The sequence below is a fragment of the Rhinopithecus bieti genome, unplaced genomic scaffold, assembly GCF_001698545.2.
Source record: "Rhinopithecus bieti isolate Rb0 unplaced genomic scaffold, ASM169854v2 scaffold_18349, whole genome shotgun sequence".
Lineage (NCBI taxonomy): Eukaryota > Metazoa > Chordata > Mammalia > Primates > Cercopithecidae > Rhinopithecus > Rhinopithecus bieti.
The window spans coordinates 147073-159346 of record NW_016809054.1 but is presented as its reverse complement, the minus strand read 5'-3'; the positions used below and the strand labels follow the sequence as shown (position 1 = coordinate 159346).

The following is a 12274-nucleotide window of genomic DNA, read 5'->3' as shown; positions in this document are numbered from 1 at the left end:
AAAAAAAAAAAAAAAAAAAAATACTCTAGAAGGCAAAAGTGTGCAAACAATATTCTCATCTGTGACTGAACACATTTAACAGATAGATATCTACACACATATACTATATGTATGTATACAAACACACATACAAAAAATTGGGAAAGCTAGACAGCAAAATATTATCCCTAAGTCCTGGTGTTATCAGCGATTTTATTGCACTTTCCTTTTATAAAGGTACACTAAACCCAAAAAGCTTTGAAAATCAAAAGCCTTTATCTAATTCATCTGGCATCATAATCTGACCAGAACTGACAAGAATCTATCCCACTTGGGGTGAATATTCAAATATTTCAATGCAGAAAACATACAGGTGTTTGACTATGAGGTGCTACCTCAGACCCTGCTAGAAGTGTTATGTAATACAAAGTATACACACCAGGTGAATTTCATAAATTCTGAATTTTTCCTAAATTCCAAAGCACATCTGGCACCGTGAAGGTTCAACTTAAATGAACCTGTACAAATGCATGTTTTTGGATTAAAAAAAAAAATGACCACATAACCTCTTAAAACATAATTTTCATTTCAAAACAAAACCAACCAGAAGCAGCAGACCTTTCCTGGGCCTCTTACGCCCTCTGCTGGCTACCAGAAGCAGCCAGCCTGACCCAGCAACAGGGCTGCAAACTACAGGATCCCAAGCCTGCTCCTTGGGAACACAGGCCTGCCCAGGAATTTATAGGATCTGGGGTATTAGAGACCAGACATAGGGGCCCACCTGTCCATAAGGCCATTTTTCCCCAGCTCAGGCAAGGGGTGGAACCCATCCCCTAGGAAAGCCAGAGAAGCATCTCCGGCAAAATTGTAAGCACAAGGTTTGGAAGGCAAGAGCTCTGGATTCCAATCCCAGCTTTGTCACAAACTTGCTGTCCGATATCAGTCTCAGTTTCCTATGGAATGGGGGATATGTTGATCTACCGGACAGAGCTGTCAAGAGGTTCAGAGGAGTTTCAGGACCTAAAGAAGCTTTGTAAATAACGTACCATATACTGGGGGGAGTTGTCGCCAATCACAGAAGGGGAAGAGATCAGCACGGAGATTATGTACAACTGAGAGGACCTCAGCAAATCCTAGGTGAGTAGCAGGACAGGAGGGGAGGAAGAGGTGACAAGGGAATACCCGGCCAGCCCCATCATCAGGGCCCATACCCCAGGAAGATGTGGCTTGATTTCTAGAGATGACAAAGGCACCTGGAAGCCCTTAATGAGCTTCCATGCACAGCACAAGGACTTCTGTTTGTGCACAACATTCCAGTGGTCCAGGTGGCCCTCCTTGCCCCCAAGCCTGTGGATTAACACACTCCAGCCAATTATGGCCAAGTCCATCCTGGCCACACAGGGTCAGCCATCTCCCAGAGTCATGGGCCTGCCCCAGCCAGGGGTCTCCAGCAGGGATGGTGCAACCATAACTATAGTCCCAAACCTGACACAAGAATGGGTTCTTAAAAAAGAACACAGAAACTTCCTGCCTTTGGAGAGAGGGGGAAAAGAGAGGAGAAAAGGAGGTCAAACAGGAGAGGGGCTCCTACTTATCCATCTAAGAAAGATTTACCCGGTAGCTACTAAGTAAGATACCGGGCTGGGCAGTGAGGACAGTGAAATGAATCAGACTTAGTCTCCACTCCTGATAAGCTCACAATCTACTTAGCAGAGGGGCAGGGAAACAGGTAACCACCACAAGGTATGAACAAGGCTGTGAAAAAGGTAAATACCAGGTGTTGTGAAACAGAAAGAGGCTGGGCACGGTGGCTCACGCCTGTAATCCCAGCACTTTGTGAGGCCGAGGCAGGTGGATCACTTGAGATCAAGAGTTCAAGACCAGCCTGCCCAACATGGTGAAACCCCGTTTCTACTAAAAAATACCAAAAAATTAGCTGGGCATGGTGGTGCACGCCTGTAATCCCAGCTAATCAGGAGGCTGAGAGAGGAGAATCGCTTGAACCTGGGAGGCAGAGGTTGCAGTGAGCCGGCAACCCGCCACTGCACTCTAGCCTAGGCAACAGAGCGAGACTCTGCCTCTGCCTCAAAAAAAAAAAAAAAGAAGAAAAGAAACACAGTCATTGGGTCAGGCGTGGTGGTTCACACCTGTAAATCCAGCACTTTGGGAGGCCGAGGTGGGCGGATCACCTGAGGCTAGGAGTTTGAGACCAGCCTGACCAACATGGAGAAACCCCGTCTCTACTAAAAAATACAAAATTAGCTGGGCGTGGTGGTGAATGCCTGCAATCCCAGCTACTCAGGAGGCTGAGGCAAGAGAATCGCTTGAACCCGGAAGGTGGAGGTTGCAGTGAGCTGAGATCACACCATTGCATTCCAGCCTGGGCAATAAGAGCGAAACTCCGCCTCAAAAAAAAAAAAAAAAAAGAAAGAAACAGTCATTAAGGCTAGCACCTGAGAGGAGGTGCCACCTGACCAAAGGATTAAAACACCCAGACCTCCAAAAACGCTTGTTAACTGGATGAGAAACGAAGTCACTTCTGCCACAAAGTACCAGGGATGCCTGGAGCCCAGCAACGAATTCAGTAGAGCTAAAGTTCTGGGTAGTACTAGGCAGGTAAGCAAGGAGGACCAAGAAGAACGATGAACTCATATTAACTGTATACCTGCCCCATGCCAGATGCAAAGGGTGATGTGACCTCATTTAATTGTCCTGACCAAAGCCCAGGTGGCAGGAAACATTACCCTCACTTTACAAAGGCAGAAAGGAGGCCAGACATGGTGGCTCACGCCTGTAATCCCAGCATTCTGGGAGGCCAAGGTGGGTGGATCACCTGAGGTTAGGAGTTCAAGACCAGACTGGCCAACATGGCGAAGCCCAGTCTCTACTAAAAATACAAAAAATTGGCAGGGCGTGGTGGCGTGTGCCTGTAATCCCAGCTACTTGGGAGGCTGAGGCGGGAGAACTACTTGAACCCGGGAGGTGGAGGTTGCAGTGAGCCGAGATCGCACCATTGCACCCTAGCCAGCCTGGGTAACAGAGCAAGACTCTGCCTCAAAAAAACAAAAAACAAAAAAACAAAGGCAGAAAGAGAAAGGAGTTGGAGTTTGGATACCAGCAAAGCCTAGTATAGAGGCAACAGGGAAGGCCCCCATGAGCCACAGCATGGAGGACATACCTCTCAGCCCATCCATGGAATATCCTGGTTTGTCTCTAAACATGAAAGAGAACTGAATAGGCCCCTTGCACTGCAGGGTGTGGGTCCTGGGGCAGTCAAACTGGCATCCAGGCTTGGATCTAGAGGCTGGACTGCTAGCCACCCACTGACTTTGGCATCAGCAGCCTGAAGAGTTTGGGCTCTGGCCCTTTTCTTTCTCCCTTCGGGGAGAAAATGTTGCTCAGGAAGGGCTGGTAGGGGTGGGGGGTAGAGGATAGCTCAGCCATAGATAAGTTTAAGCTCCAACAATGCCCTGGTCTGAGATCATCAAGTCCAGGCTGTGAACTGTGGGAAAGTCCCTCCATATCTTTGAGCCTCCACAAAAAGGCTGAGTAAAGCTCCCTAACACCAGAGGATCCCAGGAGATAAGGCAAGATTCTGTAACCTAGAAGTCTAAAGGCCCAAGTGAAGCTGGAGCAGCAGGCTGTGGAACCCAACTGACTTAGGTTCTAATCTAGCTCCACCAATTATTAGCTATGTGATGAACTGCTCTGAGCCAGTTTTCCAATCTGTGAATGGGGATACCAAGCCTCCCAATAATAGGGATGCTGGGCAGACTCAAATATTACAGGGCTTTGCCCAGTAAGAGACCACTTAATGAGTTCCCCTCCTTTCCCCAGGAAGGAAAAAAGCCTCTCTAGTAGGCTGATTAATAGCCACGCAAAGATATCAAACCCTAACCCCCCTGGAACTTGTAAATGTTACCTTATAATGAAAAAGGTAGAGCCAGACGTGGTGGCTCATGCCTGCAATCCCAGCACTTTGGGAGGCTAAGGCAGGCGGATCACTTTGGGCTCAAGAGTTCAAGACTAGCCTAGGCAACATGACGAAATCTCATCTCTACAAAAAATACAGGCCAGGCATGGTGATTCACGCCTGTAATTGCAGCACTTTGGGAGGCCGAGGCAGGTGGATTGCCTGAGGTCAGGAGTTCGAGACCAGCCTGGCCAATATGGTGAAACCTTGTCTCTACTGAAAATACAAAAATTAGCCGGGCGTGGTACCAGGCGCCTGTAATCCCAACTACTCAGGAGGCTGAGGCAAGAGAATTGCTAGAACCTGGGAGGCGAAGGTTGCAGTGAGCCAAGATTGCACCACTGCACTCCAGCCTGGACGACAGAGCGAGACTCCATCTCAAAAACAAACAAACAAACACCAAAAATTAGCCGGGCATGGTGGCTCGCACCTGTGGTCCCAGCTACTCGGGAGGCTGAGGCTGGAGGATCACTTGAGTCCAGGAAGTGGAGGGTGCAGTGAGCGAAGATTACGCCACTGCACTCCAGCCTGCGTGACAGAGGACGGCCCTGTCTGAAAAGAAAAGAAAAGCCCGGGCACAGTGGCTCATGCCTGTAATCCCAGCACTTTGGGAGGCTGAGGCAGGTGCATCACCTGAGGTCAGGAGTTTGAAACCAGCCTGGCCAACATGGCGAAACCCCATCTCTACTAAAAACACAAAAATTAGCCGGGCGTGATGGTGGGCGCATGTAATCCCAGTTACTGAGGAGGGTAAAGCAGAATAGCTTGAACCCAGGAGGCGGAGGCTGCAGAGAGCCGAGATTGTGCCTGGGTGACAAAGCGAGACTCTGTCTCAAAAAAAAAAGAGAAAATAAAAAAAGTGTTTGCAGATGTAATTAACTTACATTATTAAATCTGGAGATGGGGGATTATCTTGGAGTATCAGGTAGGACCTAAATGCAATCACAAGTGTCCTTATAAAAGAGAGACAGAGGGAAATTCAATACAGACAGAAAAGGAAACCAAATTTACAGAGAAGGCGATGAAGATGGAAGCAGAGATTAGAATGACGCAACCATAAACCAAGGAATGTTGGCAGCCACGAGAGGCTAGAAAAGGTCTAAATTCTCCTTGAGAGCTTCCAGAAGGAGTGTGGCCCTGCCAACACTTTGATTTGGAAGCAGTGAAACTGATTTTGGTCTTCTGGCCTCCAGAATTGTGAGAGAATAAACCTCTTTTTGTTTTGTTTTGTCTTTCTTGAGATGGAGTCTCGCTCTGTCACCCATGCTGGAGTGCAGTGGTGCAATCTCAACTTACTGCACCCTCCACCCTCATTGCAACCTCCAATCCATCTCCTGGGTTCAAGCAATTCTCTGCCTCAGCCTCCCGAATAGCTGGGATTACAAGCACCCGCCACCACACCCAGCTAAATTTTCTGTTTTTAGTAGAGATGGGGTTTCACCATCTTGGCCAAGCTGGTCTTGAACTCCTGACCTCATGATCCACCCGTCTCAGCCTCTCAAAGTGCTGGGATTACAGGGGTGGGCCACCGCACCCAGCCAACTTCTGTTGTTTTAAACCACCTAGTCTGTGGTAACATTTGTCACAACAGCCACAGGAAACTAACACACCCCTCTTGGTAGCACTCCTTGGTGTCTGTTCCCTAGTGCCTCAAAGGTGTGAGACAACATGGCATGGATCCCACTCTGCAGGGTCCACCTGCCTACCATCCTCCAGAATAGGATGTTAGAATTAAGGCAGCAGGGGCCTCGAATCTCCCTTCTCAGCATGGGAAACTACTGACCCTGCCTATGGATGGATGAGCTGCCACTGAGGCAGGAAGGGGGCAAAAGATGGCAGCAGCAGTGGCAGTTCATGGACAGATGTATTCCCAGAGCCCATGGCCAAGAGGTGTTTAGCATTCTGGGACTCACAGCTCTGTCCCAGCAGCCCTGGTGCCAAGACCACCCCCTCCAGCAAAGCACCCAGGAACACTAGCCTGGCTCCACAGACAAAACAGGCGAGCTGGGCACGGTGGCTCACGCTTGTAATCCCAGCACTTTGGGAGGCCGAGGTGGGTGGATCACGAAGTCAGGAGATCAAGACCACCCTGGCTAACACAGTGAAACCCCGTCTCTACTAAAATACAAAATATTAGCCAGGCGTGGTGGTGGGCGCCTGTAGTTCCAGCTACTCGGGAGGCTGAGGCAGGAGAATGGCGTGAACCCGGGAGGTGGAGGTTGCAGCGAGCTGAGATGGCGCCACTACACTCCATCCTGGGGGACAGAGTGAGACTCCGTCTCAAAACAAACAAACAAAAAAAAAAAAACAAAAAAAACCACAGGCAACCCACCCAATGAGAAACATAGACACAATACTCTCTAAAGACCAACACAAGCCCTCCAGGGCAGAAGGGGAAAAGCGCAAGGCACCAACATTTGGTTAGGCCACTGAGGGCAGGAGGATTAAAAACCTCCAAGATCGCCCGGGCGTGGTGGCTCACACCTGTACCTGTAATCCCAGCACTTTGGGAGGCCAAGGCAGGCGGATCACCTGAGGTCAGGAGTTCAGGAGATCAGCTTTACCAACATGGTAAAACCCCATATATACTAAATATACAAAAATTAGCCAGGCACGGTGGCGGATGCCTGTAGTCCCAGCTACTCGGGAGGCTGAGGCAGGAGAATCACTTGAACCCAGGAGCCGGAGGTTGCAGTGAGCTGAGATTGCGCCACTGCACTCCAGCCTGGGCAGCAGAGCGAGACTCCACCTCAAAACAAAACAAAACAACCCAAGATCCTGTTATTCAGTAATAGAAAGGAATGAAGTACTGATACATGCTACAACATGGATAAGCCTTTAACATATTATGCTAAGTGAAAAAAGCCACATAACAACTGCATATTCTATTATTCCATTTACATGAAACATCCAGAATAGACAAATTAATCAAGCCAGAAAGTAGATTAGTGGTTGCCAGAGGCTGGAAGGGGAGGAGGAAATTGGGGGATCATGGCTAAAGAGTGCTGGATTTCTCTTTAAGGTGATGAAAATGTTCTAAAATTGACTGTAGTGATGTGATGGACGCACCGATCTGTGAATATACTAAAAGCCACTGAACTGTACACTTCAAATAGGTGAAGACCATGGTACATGAATTACATCTCATTAAACTTGTTAAAAGAAACACACCCAAGGGCTCAGCACCAGCCAAGAAGGATGCTGAACACTGCTTGAAATGTCCTACCACAACCCCCAAAGGCCAAGGGGTCCCACTTAAAACTTTCATGAAGGGTGAGGGGAGTGGGAGCAGGGAAGAGACTGTAACTTGCTTCAGAGCAGTGAGTCCAACCTCCCTCCTCACCACTACCCATTTCATGGAGGGAGAAACTAAGAACCAGAAAAGGGAACTGGCCGAAGACCACACAAAAGCTTACTGCAGAAACAGGACTCAATCCACATTGCCTGGGAAAAGACCCCTTCCTGCTTTCCCACCAGCTAGCTACCCAATTCCAGTTGGGGTAAGAAGAACCCAAGAAATCAGCAGGTTCCTAGATGCCAAATGAAGGGCCTTTGCTACCAAGGATAGGTTACTAGGAGTGGACAAAGGCTCGTAGGAAGAACGAAAATGAACCTGGGGCAAACTGCCCATTCTAGGCAAGAGGAAGAACCCAGTCAAGGTCCAAGGCGAGCAAGATCAGATACACCTGGGCATGAACAAACTTTTGCAAAAAGGGCAGCTGAGGGGAGAAGTAGTTTACCTAAAGCTATAAAGCAGGTAAGGAGGAGGTGCTGAAGTCTGGAAGGTGATGAGAGAATTGAGGGATGATGGCTCAAAGCCTGCCTTGCTCCAAAGCCCCAACTCCACACACAACTCTACCTCCACACCACTATCCAACAGGCCTCCTGACAGGAAATCCCACTGAGCTTGTTCATTACAACAGGGGTGCCGACAAAAAAAGGCTGTTCATCAACCTTGAGCCTCACACAAAACAGGCTGCTTGTCCTGCCCACCAAGCTTGGATGGCTGAGAGGGAACAGAGGAGCCAGGAAGAGAGGGGAGAAACCCAGTTCCTCCTCAAAAGACTTCCACCATTCTTTGCCACCTCCAGGTCCAGAGAGCTTTGGACTGAGTTCCCTAAAATCCCAAACAACACCTCACCAGCATCTTGCCTGGCCAGTGAGGAAACTGAGGCCCAGAGCGCATAGGTAGAACCTACCCTGGTTCATCCAGCAAAGCCCTGAAAGACCCAGAGTTGGAACCCAGGCATCAACTATGGTGCCACACCCAGCTTTTTCCACCACCTCAGTTCACATGCCCCTTCTCAAAGAGCTCTGTGGGGTCTCCAAACTCAGGATGCTTACAGGCCAACCTTTTCATAGAGCAGACTCTCAGCAAGACAGCCATGCCTGGGAACCCCTGACATCACCACCCACCCAGCACCTGGACCCCACGGTGCCAAAGACTCCTAAAGGAAGTAGGGATACAAGAAAATCAGGACAAAGAGGAAGCCCAAGCAGTCAGAACCCCAGAATCGCCATCCAGACTCCCTCTTAACGACACCTCTCTTCCCAAGGGATCCAACTGACCTCCAGAATACAAACACCCCTAGTGATAGTTTAGGACCAAGACTGGGGTGGCAGGAGGAATCTTCCCTCTTCTCATCCCCAAAAGTTCTCAAGTTGGACCAGGTGAGGCAGGGAAAAGAGGATCATCTTATTTGTCCCAAAAAGTGTGGGGACAGAAAGCCTCTCCTGTCATTGGGAAGGGCAGGTTTCATGAACCCACAGAACTTGATTTTCATATTCTTTTTTTTTAATTAATAAAGATGAGGTCGGCCGGGCGCGGTGGCTCATGCCTGTAATCCCAGCACTTTGGGAGACCGAGGTGGGCGGATCACGAGGTCAGGAGATCGAGATCATCCTGGTGAACATGGTGAAACCCTGTCTCTACTAAAAATACAAAAAAATTAGCTGGGCGTGGTGGCAGGCGCCTGTAGTCCCAGCTTCTAGGGAGGCTGAGGCAGGAGAATGGCGTGAACCCGGGAGGCGGCGGAGCTTGCAGTGAGCGGAGATCGCGCCACTGCACTCCAGCCTGGGTGACAGAGCAAGACTCTGTTTCAAAAAAAAAAAAAAAAAAAGATGAGGTCTCACTATGTTGCCAAACAGGTCTTGAACTCCAGGGCTCAAGTGATCCTCCCGCCTCAGCCTCCCGAGTAGCTGGGACTACAGGCATGCGCCACTATGCCCGGCTTACTTCCATATTCTTATGGGGACAAGTATAAGAGAGGGACTGCAAGGGGCATAAGGAGGTGTTTTTGAGTTACCATGGCAGCACAAGATGTTCTTTCTCTCTGTTGATGGAACCAGGGATGTATGGCTCCCTGTTTCTAGAGGAGGAAAGAAACTACCCAACCAGAGGGAGAAAAAATAACTGGTCTTGACCCTTGAGTACAGATGGCTTATCGTGCCAGAATTAATGATGGGAGGAAGGGAACAAGAACAGGGAGCTCAAGACAAGGCTTGGGGCCCCTGTGAAGTACAGAAAGATTTACCTGAGCCAAGGGGAAAAGGAATGTGGGAGGAGAATTTCCCCAGAGTGGCGATGTCCCAAACCCCTTTCCTGTCCCTGGGAAGAAAAAAGCTTGTCAAAAGCAGTTCAAAACTTATTATATGATCTAGAGATGAGAAACAAGCATAGCTAGGTCAGGGAGAAACTTGGAATCGCTCCTGGTTTCAGAAGGGAGGCTCCAGACTCCATGTCCCCAGGACCTGACAATCTTCTCATAGAAAGGAGGAGGATCTTCTTGGCCCTGGCCAAGAGGGAGCTCAGGATAAGGGGTTCATATGCCCCTGAAGAGCATCCAGGTCCTTCTGTCCGATGGCAGAGGATGACCTCACGTTCCTCTCTCGGTACAGAAAGGAATGCCTGGTGTGGTAGGGGGAGAGCCTCATGCCCAAGTGCGAGCCAGGCCCCAGTCCCTAAGGCAAACGATATCTTGTCCCAGAGAGGAAGCTCGGGCCCAGACTCTTTTCCTCAGAATCCTACCCTATTCATGTCCCCGAAAGGAATTGGGAGTCTGAGGCCCAAGTCCCCGAGGCAGGAAATCTTACGTCCCTAAATGACCCCTATGACTAGGGTGTATGTATGTTGTCTGAGGTGAGGTGACAGTACCCTAAGGACAGGTTCAGAAATCAGGTCCTAAGGTGGGGAACAGGCCTTCGCACACCTGAGGTAGGATTCAAACCCTTGGAGGTAGACTCAGGACCCTGTTCCACAGGGATCCTTTATCCATGCCCGAAGGGAAGGGTCTCAGGGCTCAAGTGTCAGGGGAGGAGTCCTCCTGTTTCTCAGGGGTACACCTTAAGTTCCTTGAGGAGGAAGCTCAGACCTTACCTCTAGACACACAAGTCACCAGGGTATGTATGAGTCTCCCGTCCCTGAAGGAAAGCTCAAGTGTCCTTGGCACAGTGGGTCTCAGGCCCTTAAATGAAGGCAGAGAGCTGTAGGGAGGCCCCAGACATCATCTCTGGGATCCCATGTTGCCCATGTCCCCTGAGGAGTAGTCTCAGGCTCAAGTTCCCAAGGCAAGGGTTACATGTCCCTGACAAGAAGCTTAGGCCCAAAGAGGGGAGGGCCTCAAACTCCTGTTACAAAAGGGAAAATGGGATACTGTATCCCCAAGGTATGTTTCAGTCCCTTATAATTGGGGTAAAAAGGTCACATATGCTTGTGGGGTAGGGAGTCTCAGACCCCAAAACCACTCAGACACCAGTCTTGAGAAGAAGAATCTTCTAAGGCTTCACCTTGTCTGAGACCTTTGCAGCAGGACACCACGCCCCCGAAGAGGCCTCAGACTCGGTCTCTAAAAACTTCAGTCCATAAGCAGGTGAATCTTAGGCCCTAGGATCCAACGCTGTGAGTCTTCATTTTCCTGAAGAAAGGTTCAGGCCCCTGGTGGGGGCGCTGAAGGCTCATCTCTTCTTACAAGAAGCTTAAGATCCTGAAGAGATTCAGGGCCTTGTCTCCGAAGAGGTAGGTCTCAGCCACTGATAGGAAATGCAGACCTTTGTCACTCAGAAAGCGGATGAGTCTCTTGTACTCAAGTAAAGCTGCTGGTCCTTGGGTGTTGGTTTCGGTCCCTGTCCCCAAGGGCAAGGGAATCATATCTCCCTGCGAAAAGTCTTACATCCCTGGAAAAAGCTTAGAAGATCCCTGTCCTTAAAGGGGGCATGTGTGTTTGTGTGTCAGGACCTTGATTCTACAATAAGGACTCTCAGGACCCTGAAGACAGACTTAGGACCCTTGAGGTCTCAGGTCTGGCTATTCAGTGGTCCTGTGCCATGTTACCTAGCGAAGCGGGAGAGGACTGTCCTACATGCAGAGTGTTTCAGACTCTTGAAAGGGCTTAGGCTCCTTGGGGATGTTCAGACCCGATCTCTGAGGTCTCCACCTTATTTGACTTTCCTGGAGGGGGAATCTCAAACTTCTATCCCAGAGAAAAAGAGCTCTTAAGCCACTGAACACAGACCTAGGTCTTTTGGAAGACCTGAGACTCCTGCTCACGAGGGGCGCGATCCTACCTGTCTCTTGGAGAATTCCCACCTATTGGCCCTACAAGATGAGGTCCCAAGGACTGAAATGACGACTACAGACCCTAAAAGAAGCCTTGCATCCCATCTTTAAGTCTGCCACCTTATCGTAGGTCTCTAGCCCCAAATCCCTGGAGGGGAGGAAAGAAGGCGTCTCACACCCCTACCACCAGAGAAGACTGTCAGGCCCAGTGAAAACGCCTGAATCCCTTGGGGCGATCTCAAACAGCCTTCCTTGAGTCTCTTCACAGTCTGGGGGTCCCATCTGCCGTAGCCGCCCACCCCTCATCCCGCAGCTCTTACCTGCTCGACAGTGGCAGGGTCCATAGCCTCGATGCGTGCTGCAGCCGCCTCATACTCGTCCTCACTGTTGTAGCCTGCGCCGACCTCCTCACGCTCGGGACTGCCCCCGCCAACCGCGCCAACCCCGGGAGCTTGACGTCGCCGCTTGCTGTGCCCAGGCCCGGAGCAGCAGCCGCCCACGCCTACGGCACCACCCACACCCACCACCACGCCCGCGGCACCCACACCCGCCGCCGCTGCGCCCAGCGCGTCGCCGGGACCGCCGCCGGGACCACCTGGGCCCCCGCAAGGAGGTGGAGAAGCCTGTTGTGGCCGGGGACCCGCCACTGCACCAGGGGGCACGGCCAGCGCCCAGCGATGAAGTGCGCCCGGCGGTCCTGGTAGCGGGCCTTGAGGCGGTGGCGAAGCTCGCGGACGGGCCCCCACGACGCCGGAGTCACGGTCGCG

The 12274-nt window shown here is 50.5% G+C and overlaps 1 protein-coding gene across 8 annotated transcripts in view; it reads right to left on the bottom strand.

Moving 5' to 3' along the window:
- Positions 1-12274, bottom strand: part of OTUD5 (OTU deubiquitinase 5) — a 39899-nt gene that overhangs the window by 23709 nt on the left and 3916 nt on the right. For 3 of the 8 annotated variants that reach the window (XM_017888377.1, XM_017888368.1, XM_017888371.1), the window contains one exon: positions 11828-12274. This exon ends at the window's right edge or, in 1 of these variants, runs on beyond it. The exons of 1 other annotated variant lie outside the window; for it this stretch is intronic. In XM_017888377.1, coding sequence (XP_017743866.1) covers positions 11828-12274 — 447 coding nt within the window. Of the gene's footprint in view, positions 1-9486; positions 9628-11827 lie in introns of those variants that run through there. 4 more of the 8 variants (XM_017888369.1, XM_017888370.1, XM_017888372.1 and 1 more) reach the window with 3 other exon arrangements.